The sequence below is a fragment of the Mesoplodon mirus genome, assembly GCF_964341445.2.
Source record: "Mesoplodon mirus genome assembly, chromosome: 20".
NCBI classification, from domain to species: Eukaryota; Metazoa; Chordata; class Mammalia; order Artiodactyla; family Ziphiidae; genus Mesoplodon; species Mesoplodon mirus.
Window position 1 is genome coordinate 22,157,843 of NC_138996.1, and position 13,729 is coordinate 22,171,571.

The window sequence follows — 13,729 nt, forward strand, 5'->3', positions numbered from 1 at the left end:
TACTTTATAGCAAGAAAAAAAATAAACAAAAATATTTTTTAAAACTTACTTTAGAATGTGAAACTGTCACTAAGAGAAAATGAGACGTGATGATATGATAGGGAATAACTGGGAGGAATTTCTTCCTTTTCTGTCATGGAAAATATCCTGTCCTATGAAAAAATGCCCCCAGAGAGTCCTGCTCGGCTAGCAAATCTGATAAGTGTTTGCACTCAGATATTAATGCTCATAAATGATTTAATGCATTAGCTTTCACCAGCAGTTACCTATCACAAAACTAGAAAAGATTCTTTGCAATTACTTATTTTAGCACCTTCATTTTACATTTACAACAAAGAGGCTGAAAAAGGATGAAAGAAATACACATCAGAAACACTAACCAAAATAAAGATGTGTAATAGTACAGTGCTTTAGTTAAAGGTGATCTATGTATTTTTTTTTTTTTTTGGCGGTACGCGGGCCTCTCACCGCTGTGGCCTCTCCCGTTGCGGAGCGCAGGCTCCGGACGCGCAGGCCCAGCGGCCATGGCTCACGGGCACAGCCGCTCCGCAGCACGCGGGATCCTCCCGGACCGGGGCACGAACCCGTGTCCCCCGCATCCGCAGGCGGACTCCCAACCACTGCGCCACCAGGGAAGCCCGATCTATGTATATTAAAATCAGGAAAAAATAAAATTACCAGAAATAAAGAGGTCATTACATAATAATAATGGTCTCAACTCACCAGAAAATATAACAATTTAAATTTGTACATATCTGATAACAGTCTCAAATATATAAGGCAAAAGCTAAGAGATCTGCAAGAATGCCATCATAACAGGAAATTTTAACATATCTCTTTCATAATTACAGCTTAAACAAACAAAATAGAAATATTCGGGAAGGTGAAAACTATGTAAATAATAAACTTAATCTAATAGGATTTGGCCTCCAACAAATAAAAGATATACATTCTTTTCAAGGAAACTCAGAACATTTATAAATATTGAACTTCTGGCAGTTAAGCAATTTTCACCAAGCCTAAAATGACCGGTTATCATACCAACCATTTTTTCTACCACACAGAATTTAGTTAAGAATGTAGAGTGGAGTTAAATATACAAGTGTGCAGAAACACAAAGAAAGAAACAACCATCTCTTCCTGGGTCTAGGTACCAGTCAACAAGCAGAAGTTCTCTCAGCAAAGAAGCAGAGATGTAGTCTAGGCAAGTGAATATAAAATATTATAAAAGAGGAAACGGAACTGGCATGATCAAGGAGAAGTGAGTTATTCGGTGACATTATTGTAGAATGTGTGTGTGTGTGTGTGTTGGAAGGTAGGTAAGAGAGTGGTCATAGAGCAGTCTCTATATCATGTTGTATCATGTTGAGGAGTATGGACTATAAAATAAGCAACAGGGAATCAACAAAGACTTTTAAGCAGGTGAGGGACCAAATATTATTATCTTATCCTGAAAGGGAAATCTGAATTGTGGAATGAGGATTGCTTGTCGAATAGGCTGGACAAAGGCAGGTCAGTTAGAAAGTGTCAAGAACCTGGCTGGTTCCTTAATAAGGAATAATCTCCCTTTGAAGAACTATGAACAGATCTTGCTTCCTGGACTTCCCCATTCTTGTAAGTTACATTTTCTTAGGAGATCCCTCACCAGCCATCGTTATCACCAGCCATCTTCAGTGAGATCTTGGCTCCCCATTCCTACTTTGAAATACGCATATCTAGGTTACCTCACTCTTATTAGCCCATATTATAAGTCCCATGGAACAGTGAAAACACAGCTGTGATGACTAAGTAGCTTTTCCTGAAAGACTAAGGATATAAAAACAAAGTAACTGTGAAGCCATCTAAGGGACAGCTGAGATTTACAGGTCAATAACAAAGCAATTTCATTAGCTGTGATGTGCATTTCAGAATACAAACACCTTGGCCTATATTTATTGAGATTTCTTCATATTTTTTTCTATGCCTCTCTGCCTAGGTAGGTGGCTTACTCTGTTAACATATGGTCCTTGGGCCACCTCTCAGAGACAAAGCTGTCAAATTCCCAGAGGCATATAAAAATGTTTGACTATAAGAAATCTGATCAGAATGTCAAAAATACAGAAAATCAGCTAAGGAAATTGTCAAACATAATTCTTGGTTCTGGGACAGTGTAATGCAAAGATTTCATCAAGACAAAAAAAAAAAAACTATAAAATGAATCACTATTATCTACAAATGATCTATGGCTCCCTTCTCCCAACCTGAACATTTTAGTCATAATTAATCAGTGGCTTCTATCAGGTCTAGATTCCAGAAACCATCTTTTCTTCATTTTTGAGGGTATCTTTTTGCATTTCTAGAAACCTCTAAATCCCTTTCTATTCAGCATCAGGCCCAGCCTTGGTGCGCCCGTTTCCATTCTTTCCCAACTTACTCTGAGATGACTTACTAGGAATAAGAAAGAGAATGTATAATTCCCTTAACAGTGATTCCAACTATACCCCTAACCCTAGGGCCACAACTGCAACATCGCATTAGAATTCACTGCAATAAGACCAGCATAATTGCCAGAATAAGACAGAGAACATTCAACAAAAATTCAGAATAAAGAAGATGAGAATTTGATCTAGGGTTTTAACAAAAAGCGTAAAAGGGGATAACTCTGACTCTGTGGTGTGATGGACTTGCGGATCAATTAGATGAATGGGATGAGGCAATGGGATCAGAAGAAAAGGATTCCAAGAGCACCAGTGGGGGTGCTTAAGTGAATAGTGAAACACTAAACGAACAGAGAAGAAGTTTTGTTAGACTGAGGTGAGTGTGAAATATCCAGAAAGGGATTTCTAGAGTAGATTGTTGAAGACTAGGGAGGAGGAGATGCATATGGTCTTTGGGCCACCAAAGGTGTAAGGTGGATGTGTATTATTGCGTATCGTCGCCTTGCAAGTAAAAATAGAAGCCATGAGTAGATAAGACCACTTAGAAAGTACGTATAAAGAGGGACCTGAAAAATACCATGGACAAAATCTCAGGCAATAGGAACTTTGGAGCTTAGGGTAAAAAGTAAAGATTTTGAGAGTGAAAGATCAAATTGGAAGAGTTCATATATTGCATTCCCATTGAAAATATAAAAAAGACAAATTCTTGCTAAGAATTCGGTAATGCATATATCAAAGATCTATAAGAGTCATGTCTACTAACACCATAGTGAATCACAGGTTTTGTAAGGTAATAATTTCGACACTGGATTATTTAAACCAAAAAGAAGGAGAGAATTACCAGTTAAGTCAAATGTTTTTTGGGGAGAAGCATCATGTTTATTCTGTTTACTTGGAGTCATTCTTTCTTTTTCAATTAAGCTTTAAACTGTTGATAACTTTCCCAAATTTTAGTTGATGTTTCTTCTTGTCATCTTCATTCATCCGTACTCCAATACTATTCATCGTAAAACAAGAAGTGGAAAAAACAAGATCTCAATCTTTGGATTTTTGATCGCACTGTGCATGTTGGAATACACTTAAAATACAGTTCTACGACTTTGAATGAGCACTGAGTTTAAGATAAGATGGGTAGGGCATCTCACTAAACATCAGAAAATGAGGCAAAGAAGACAAAAAATTATACACTGAGCATGATCACAGATAATTTTGACAATTATGTAAGTCTATGAAACCAAGTTAAAGTATAGCATTAACTACTTAATCATTTGAGATAGAACATCATTGCATATAACGTTACGTTTTTAGCATTCTTGAATCATATTTTTCCAAAGGTTGCCGAAATTCCCTTCTGGTGTGTATACATATGAAACAGGTATTGAAAAAAAAAATGACTAGTTGTCAATGCTAAACGCTTTAAAGTCAGTTGTGTTTTTATTTATTATGTGCAAAGAGCTCCGCTTGATTTAGGAACTAAATGAAATAAATATATATGTAGCAACATAGCAGTATTTCTAAAATGAAATAAGGTTTTTATAGTAATTGGGCTCAGATGCAAATGAAAGATCCTCACTTGTACTCGCCACCTGCCAAAAATGTGTTTAACTAATCCAGCTGTATATTTCACATACATAATTACTAAATGCTTAAAATGTCTCCCAAGAATGCTTTAATAACGAGGACGTTTATGATTAAGACACAACACTATTCGTGGAACTGCTTGCTCTTTGAACCACGACACAAGCGTGAACTTTAAGAAACTTGATGAGATAAAATACCTCAAAGCCCAGCTGCCTCTGCTGCCTAGAGCAATTCAACTGATCAAAACATTGATTTTTACAAAGCGAATCTGAAAAAAAAATAAACAATATGCTGATTCAGATGGGCTCATTTATTTTAACTTTTCTTAAAATAATGTCTCCACACGAGACAAAAGTCATAAGCATTAGAAAGGCAGAGATTTAGAAATGTAGGTGATCATTCTACACAAAGGCAAATTTGAGAACATTAAGAACTGATAATAATGATTTAAAACAGAAATTCTTAGAACAAGTAGAAGTTTTGATACCATAAGTGCTAAATAGCAGTCTTTGGGTGTACAGTGAGTTTCATTTTGTGGCAAGCAGGTTCACCATTAATGCAGCTATTATGTGCAATGGAAATCATGCACACAGCATAACTGGATTTACACAGCGTGCTAATTCAAACTTTTTAAACTTTGTAGCCCCTGACAAATGGGAGTAAATGCCTACAGAGGTATAAGCTGCTCAGAAGAGATGAGAAATACTGAGGTATGTCCACTGAAACATTATGAAAATAATTGAGTCTCTGCAAAAGGTCTTAATAATCTCTAAGTATATACAAATTTATGGCCACTAATTCTTTATGAAAGTATTTAAGAATAGTGGGAGAAAAAAGTATTATGAGGCTAGGAATTAGGTTAAGACACAAGTATACTTGTTAGAGCTGGGTCACACACTTGCCTCTGAGCTTTTTAGCAACTAAGGCAAAGTAGAAAACACAATCAGTTTTATGATGAAAAAGATTAAGATTGAATACCAACCGGTTGCTGAGAAGCATAACTAATTCTGGTACTCAGACTAGATAGTATTTCTCTCTCCTGAGTCTCACATTGAGAGGGATGTGGAAACCCAGAATGTAATTCAGTAAGTCTTAGATAAGCAATTTCTTACTTGGATTAGTTAGCTTCTCCTTCTGACTTGGATTTTAAAAACCCTCAAATACTCTGAGTAGATAGAAACTTGTGGAATTGCAGTGATAACAGTATTTTCCCATTCATTACATTGATTTATTAAATCACGTTTCACAAAAACACTCTTGCTCATGGCAGCTGAATTGATTGTTTCTACCCAAGAAAGAATCAAAGGCTCTTTTATCTCAGGTAGATAATATGTTTTTTACCAGCCATTCTAAACAAAGACAGAAGTTTAAAAACCAATATGAAAAGAAGTATGATAATGTGTGGGTTAATATTGAAGCATTACGTGCCTCCAGCAAAGAAGATGATGGTAGGCTCTTGCCTCTCTTGGATTTAAGGTTGTGTTTCTAATTATTTAGGAGTAACCCAGAATGTTCGTGCTTTACAGCCATTAATAATTCAGCTGAGGCACTGACAAAGCAGGTGTGCTTGTGCAATGCACTAAGAGTTTAAGTCAACCTGATCTCCCACCCAGAAGCCAAAGCTCAAATCAACTTGGTTGTGTACTCTTCATTATGTCACTTAACCAGTCACAACTGTGTTCTCTAGAAGGATGCCCAAATCTAGCTCTGACAATGAATGGGAAGAAATTAGAGAAAATGATGGTTCTTAGGCAGAAAATATGTGTTATCATACAATCATACCATCGAGTTAGACCCTTAAATGTTGAGACTTGCAAAGGCGTTGAAAAGTGTTCTTTAAGAATGATACTATTCAATATTGATCCCCTTAAGAATATAAAAGAAATGTCCCTCCAAAATAATGTTCAGTTATCTGTATATCTTCATTTATGATTGTTGGTATGTTAAGTCTCAAAGATTGCCAGTGAGAACTTCAGTTTTATTATGAATTAAATCATCTGGTATTTAGTTCCAGGTTTGGGGGCTATCGTAAAAGCTACGTACATAATAATTGTAGTGTAAGTATAATCATTTAGATCTATTTTTTTTTCAATTTCAAGACTGATACTAAACATACAACAAGCTGAAATGCCAAAGCCATGTTAGAGGTTAAATCCAATTTATGGCCCTAACAAAATCAAAATTATTTGCAGTGATTCAAGAAGCAAGATAATGAGGAAGACTCATGGAGCTAGACAAAATATAGAGGGTTTATTTTAAGAGATTGGTACAAGGTATGAAACTGCTCTTCAGTGGCCTAAATTCATGATTTATCTATCACTTTCTCTTAGGTTTTATCCACAACCATCAACCAACAGTAATTTGACCCAAAGTAACTGATTAGGAATGAGAATATTAGTAAAAAAAAAAAAAAGAAAAAAAAGAAATAATTCTTCTGTAACAAGAATAAATACTATGAATATGGCTCAAATACTGTCACTTTTCTTTGAAACAAGAATATTAGAGAAATTCAGTGAAAAATATCTACCATAAGAAGTTCTACAAACATCCTGGAATTCTAGCCTACATATAAGAGCATAGTATTTGGATACAGAGAGCATAGATTTGAGTTCTTATTCCACTTTTTATTCACCCTGTGATCCTAGGCATGTTACTTTATTTTTCTGAGTCTCCATTTTGGTACCCTTAAATGAGAATATAATATTCAACAGACAAATTTACTATGATGTTCAAATGAGCCTATATTTGGGGAATAAAAAGAGCCATATTAACTTTATTTATCAATTTGAAAATGATTTTCTTCCAGGAGGGCACAAAAATGTCATTCTCAAAAAAGTATTCAGAGCCCTAGACTCGCAGACTTGGAAGATAGAGATCAACTGGCCCTGAGGTTTTTACTTTGTGTTCCTCAGTCTTACAGTTCTAGGCAATGTCCTGGGGTCAAGTGCAGGGGCAACGGGGAAGTGGGTTAGACAGAGCCCCCAACCTCTCCTGCCCCCACCAGAACTGCTCCCCTTTTATTGATATTAGATATTGCACTTGTTTAGAAGATACTGTTTGAACAAGTTCTTTAGCTGTGGCTAAAAATGATTACAACAAAACCCAGAAATCAAATCCAATTCCTACCTTGCAATACCACCATCGCCTGAGAAACCTGTGATACACCCAAGGGGCCACCTCTGGTTGATGGCAAAGCCAGGGTTTAAACAAGGTCTTCTAAGTACTCCTTCAACAAGATCTGTGCCTTTCCCACCATACCAATGAATCCCCTTAAAGGTTACAAGCTGTTAGATTTGGAGTGAGAGATTTAGTACATTGGGGTGCTTCTGACTTCCAAATGCCACTGAACTCCATTTTGGTGTGGGGTGATTGTTTCAATTAATATCTAAGGCTGAAGCTTCAGCTCCTGTTTCACTGATGGGCATTGCCATGGCAATTAAAGCTCTTCTGGCTAGATAATGAAATCCTTTTTTAAAAAAAGATTTCTGATCTCAACTTGGCATAGAACACTCTAGATAACCTATTTAATTCCAACAAAGCAGTATAAATGTTCTAAAATCGGATCAGGGCTTACAATATTTTTCAGTCAATCTACAAAAATATAATTTAGGAGTATCAAGAAAACTCTCAAGACACTAGCAGAGTTTTTAATTTTTAGGATGGGAGTCTCTGTAATTCTCTTGGAGGGATGGTAATCCTTAAGTTTGTTCATTCTGTGGCTGGCCTAGAAGTCTCTATTAAGTTTCACTGAGGATATAAGATTGCCTCATGCTTCTAAACATTTGCCAAGAAAAAGAAGAGACTTAGAGTAAAATAAAAACTTAGATGTTAGTATGTTAAAACCTGTACTTGTATAAAATGAGGTAGCTCACTTTTAGTCACATAGAGATTTAGAAGCGAAGAATTTTGTCACAAATCAAGCACAATTCTAAACAATTAAACTTAAAAACTTGTATTTTGACACAAAACATTTATTCGTTTATACAGTTACCTATTTAAATGCATATACTCAAAAACTTCACAGAGATTTGAACAAAAGTACATGGTCATTTTCCTTAAGAACTTAAAGTTGTAAGCTCTGCTAAATCGTATTTTAGCTGAAATTCCAATACAGTATGAGAAACACCTCACTAAATATTATATAAAAGGCAAGCCCCCAAAGACGCATGCCGATTTATTGTCTTACAGCATGAAGCCATCTTGTGTAGCTATGATTTTGAGTCCATAAATCCTAAAATATTCTTTTTTACTGGGCCTTCAAAATTTGATGTATTTTCAATTGGTAAAGTCTGGAGATCAGCAAAGCTATAATAGCCAGTACAGATTATTGATGACAGTGGCCCACTGAAGATGTTTAAAATTATCATTTGTACAACTTCCCTCAAAGGTATTTTTCTTAATTCTCTTTCCACTTATATCAAAAATGTTCCCTTATCCCTCCTAGCCATATAAAAAAATGAATGTTTCCCTAGGGCTACTTGACGTTTACTTTAACTTCAGTGAAACAAGTCTACACTCTGCATACAAAGAAATCAAGGATAACTGTTTCTCCATCTTTGTGACTGGTCCCTGTTATCAAAAGAGAATTGGAACTTGACCTGGATGGACAAAAGTTATAATTCATTTAGATGTGAAAGAGGTCAAATAATTCAGTACTCACAATTACGTTTCCTTATTCTAAGCCAAGAAATGAATATATAAGGCAGGTTGCTAAAAATATGACGTTTGTTGGAGAGTACTATTTTTCACTATGGAATGACTAACAAAAAAATACCACCTACTTACATTCATCACAAAGCCTCCTACACTGCAGTAAGCCGACTTTCCTGGGCTGAGTGGTTTATTGATGAAGCAAAAAAAGAAACAAAACAACATTTTTAGAATTCTTCTAAGTGCCAACTCTCTTATTTGATTGAAATTGTAGAAGAATGTACTATGAGACTTGGTTTTAGACCTCAGCATTTTTCAATCAACCACTTGTTTAAACGCCTATGCATTCTTTGGCTAGATTATCATTTCTCACCCATGCACTTTCTTAATGACCCAGTTGTATTATTCAGGGAAGCTTTTACCTCTCAGGTTTCAAGCTCTTGATAAATGGAATTTTATTTAAATGAAAGAGATAAAATTAAACAACAGTGACTGAACTATATTTAATTAACTCAAACAAGTACAATTATATTTATTGAAAAGTTGTCTCATGCACCTCAGGATTAACTATGTAGTTTATAACTATATAGTTTATAATGTTGTACCTTAATTGATAATTAAGAAAATATTCCAGAAGCATACTGTTTATGTTCTACACGTAATGGAAAAATTCCATTTTAACTTTTAACTTCTAGCTAATCATCCCATTTCCTTTAGTGGGAACAGTTCTGACAAATAAATAAATAACAGCTGGTATAATACTGCAAAAATTGTACTATACTCCTGATGTGTTTTATGTTTTTGATCTCAAAGCAAATTACAGTTATCCACAAATATACACTTAGCATAATTTCTTGATTGAAAGCATAATTTCTTGATTGCCAACTACAAGTGAATTAAAACATATTTCAAAAGCTAAATAAAAGAATCGCTGAAGACATATGTGTTACTTAAACATACCATTTACTCAGCCTAATATCTCTTACAAATAAACACTACAAAAAGCAAATGTATAAGTGCCAGCTCTACAAATTAGTGGCATTCTGTGTTCCAGTGCCTAAGATATGTAGTTTAAAAGAGGGCAACCCCAGAGCTAAAATAAAAGCTAAAGTTATTCTTTTAAATATCAACTACTAAGAGTACTCTGTAACTCAGAGATATTCCAGGACAGAGGGTACTTTCCTTAATATCAATATTCATTAGCACTCACATTTCCAAAGCAGTCACCCATATGCTGAGTTGTTTGATGTTGTTTCTTCTTGAAAACAAACACCAGGGCAAAATTCAGAGTAAAGTTATACATTTATTGGAGAATGAAACAGATAGAGATCAAAGGGAAAAGAAAGACCAGAATTCTTTGAATGAGAACTCTCTCCCTTCGACACTGATCTGTTTCATCAGGCACGTGTGTGCAGAAGAGAAGATGAAACATGCTTGTCTTCATTAGCAAGTTTTATATAAATAACTATATGTTAGTTTCCCACCAGTAAATCTTTTAATATGCAGATTAAATTTAGTTTTATGATAATGACAGCAATAGCTTAACACAATTACTGAAGCTTATCTTCAGTTTAAAAACTTGCAAAAGGTAATACTATTTACTAAACAGCAGTTTAAAAAATCAATATCCACACATGCAGCATAGCAAAAATATATATATACTCTTTGTTAAAAATCTCATAAAGAGAAAATAGTCTGGCACATAGATGAAGAATTAGCAGAATCTTCCTTTCCTAAAACCTGAGGCAAGCAGCTTCAACTAATAATGACACTAATGATCTAAAACTAAGCTAAATAGAATTCTTATAGTATTGTGTACATTTATGTATCCATCAAATCCCAGTGAACACTGTTTTTCTTTTCATGTATTTAAAGCATCTCAGAAACAAAAGTACTTATGCAAATCTGTCTTAAAGTGAGCATCCTTGGAGCATCCTTGGATCACAGGAAGAAAAGCCAAAAAGCAAATAATGTCAAAAATAAGTATCCCCAGCTTTTTTCTCCCCTCTCTCCACATGAGGGACTCTTCAGCAAGAAGCCACCAGAAAATAACTTCAACTGGAATGGTCTAGAAAACCCAAGCCAATGGATTCTGCTGATAAGAGGAAATCCAGACAAGTTTTTCCACATGCAGTGCACTCATCTCTGCAAAGTGTATATATTCCAGAGTGTAAGTGTTTTAAAGCCTCCTTGTTCTAGGAGTGTAGTCAAAAACATGACAACACAAATTTTATTTCTCAAACTGGAGGATCTCAATGTTTTCTAGTAAGGTTTGACTACCTTTTCTCTCTTGCCAGTTTTGACTTTCCACAGCATTGTGGCCCTCACATAATTTTTCAGCACACTCAACAGATTTTTGCCTCTGACATTCCTTCATTTCTTCCCCGTAGGTCATTGCCAAAATGTTCCCTTACACACAAGCTCTTCCAGTTTCTACTGAGTCCAGCACATTCTGGCTGTGAGAAGCCCTGAGTGAATGTAAGCTGGGATCTTCTACTAAACTGACAGAAGTTTCCACCGTGGGTTTGCTCTTTCACTGATTTAAAAAATTTAGTGATGCCAGGGTTCAGAGGGGGATAAGCTGGTAGGAAACTAATGGAATATCAGGGAAAGTGATCACCCCAAATCATTTTTCCCTTCCATTTCCCATGAGCAAAAGCTTGTCTCTGTACCATATTCTATATTTAAAAAAAAAAATACTCTGGATACTCTGCTTCTGCACGAAATGTACATCACAAATGTTGTTCATGTACCTCGCTCCCAAGAGACTAGGATGCTTGGGAAAAGGCAGCAAGAGATCCTTTCAAACACAGAGGCATTGCGTCCTACCTTAGTATACGGATAATAGGAGACCTCTTTTCCAGGCCAAGGTCTACGGATGGTGACCTTGGCCATAACACAGAAACTTATTGTTCCCCAACTTTAACTAGAGCAGCAAATATGTCTCCTCCCTATTTGCTTTTTCCAACAAACCCCAAGTCTTAAATGAAGCGGTGTCTTAGGTCTTCTGATCATCTTCCTCCACCCCACTTTCAACTACAATGGGTGGCAGGGCCAATTCTCTCTCTGTGCCTTTCTCTCGTGTGCAATTTAGAGCCCCAGGAGATTTGGGGTGCACGTCCCAGGAGAACTGGGCTCCTGGGTGGGCAAGCTCATGCGCTGTGGCCAGGGCAGAGGGCAGGCTGCAGACAAGAGGCTTTTGCCCTCTACAGGGGATTGCTCCAGCTCTTTTCTCTTACTGGGCAAACCCATTTTCCTGACATTTCTGGGAAAACCTCTGCTACTGAAGTTTCCCCAGTTGGTGAGGATGTCTGAAAGTCCTCACCTGAACACAGAGTCCATCTGAACTGATCTCTAGTGTCATATAATCCCCTGAAGCAATAGAGTAGAGGGTAGAAAATGCCTGCGGGTAAAGAAGAGTGAAGAATAAAAAGAAAGGATGCTCCCAAGCACTGCCCCCTTTCTTGTTTTCTCATTTACAGTGAGCGGGACATTTAAATGATTTTGTGGTTTGCGGATTTTCTTTAAGTTCTTTTTTTTTTTTTTTAATGGGCACTGCAGCGGTGCTCATCGTTTTTTTAGAGCCGTGCCCACAGACAGAGGGACATACTGTCAGCCTGAACGCGCCTGCCAGCCAACCCCTCTCGGTGGAGCCGGGGACCCTGGAGGGAGAGGGTGCCTTGAGAGGACCCAGCGGAGCGGTGGGGGCAGAGTGGGTTCCGCGCGGGTTAGGACAGCTCCTTCTCCGACAGTGGGAAGGATGCACAGAATCTCCCTGGGTACCGCTTCCCGCCCCACTCCTTGCAGCCCAGACCCACTCCCGCCTCCCCGGCCCCTCCCCACTCCCCCAGGCCCGCTCTGCGCTGGGTGCTCAGGGCAGGCACGTTCTCTGTGCTGGCGTCCCCCGGGCCAGCGGGGGAACCTCTCCAGTCCCTTCGATTGCAGCGGGTCCCCCCACTGCACACGAGTTCGCGCCTAGGGCCGTGCAACGGTGGCTGAGACCGTGTCAGTGCTCGGGGGAGAAAGGGGTCTCATGAAGAGCCGGAATGATAACGAGCCGTCGCTGCAGACGCCTCTGTATTGAGAATTTCTGAGCGGAAAGAGGCTGTCCCCGTGTCGGGCCAGGGGACAAGCAGCTCGGAGCGGGAAGAGGAGGCAAAGTGGCCGCGCAGCTCGGGCAACTTTGCTGGGCAACCAGGCGACAGCGGGTAGGGACTGTGCCGCCCGCCGCCTCCGCTTCCCCGGCGAGGTTAACGGGCACGCGGCGCCGGGTCTGGTACCCAAAGTGCTGCTGTAACTGACGAGGGGAGGGCAGGATGGCTGTTGCCGGGAGGAACAGGCAGTGGGGGGGGGGGACCTGGCCCGAGAGTGCACGCCGAACTCCAGAAAGCCGCCCTCCATGCTCGTCCTCGGCCCTAGGAGGGGCGCCCGCGCCCGGGTACACTTCACCCCAAATGCCCACTCGCCGTCCCACGGGGCCACCAACTATTCCAGCAGCGCAAGGAAGAGGCAGAGAAAAAAGACAGGAGAGCAAGAGAGCAGGCGAGGGCCAGGAAGGAAGGAACGACGCTCCCCCACCCACCCACGAACATCACGTACCTTGAGTTCCTCAATGTCCAGGTTTGTTGATCTGTCCATGAAGCGAAACTAAAGGAAGTGAAGAGGAACCGGGCAAGTGGTACCAAAAAACAATCAGTCTTTTAGTTTCCAGCCTAAACTCAGCTTTATCCTCCTCCAAGCCCTGGCAGCATCTCTCAGTCTCATTCTCCGTGATCACGCCGCCTCCGCCGGTTAAAAATAATAAAAATAAATAAATAATAATTATAATTCACTTTGCTTTACTTCCTCAAAGATTTAGTGACAGGTGATCTTTACCGCGGTGCAACACGGCTCAGTGGAATCAAGCGGGGGGGTCGCGGAGGGGGGCGGGGGAAAATCCACTCTATGTAAGATTATTTCTTCTTCTGCAACAAGCTTAGAAACCAGCGAATTGCTGCATCCCAAGAAAAAAAGCTGCTTCCCTGGACAGCATCATGCGGCAAATTTCAAGCGAATGTGTTCAAACTGAACAGAAGAGTATA

The 13,729-nt window shown here is 38.8% G+C and overlaps 1 protein-coding gene across 3 annotated transcripts in view; it reads right to left on the reverse strand.

The window, feature by feature from the left end:
* Window positions 1–13,476, reverse strand: part of SGCZ (sarcoglycan zeta) — an 870,746-nt gene extending 857,270 nt beyond the window's left edge. For all 3 annotated transcript variants that reach the window (XM_082608607.1, XM_082608608.1, XM_082608606.1), the window contains exon 1: window positions 13,248–13,476. In XM_082608607.1, the coding sequence (XP_082464733.1) occupies window positions 13,248–13,286 (39 nt within the window). In that variant the 5' untranslated portion in view covers window positions 13,287–13,476. The remainder of the gene's footprint in view (window positions 1–13,247) is intronic.
* Window positions 13,477–13,729: the final 253 nt, after the last annotated feature.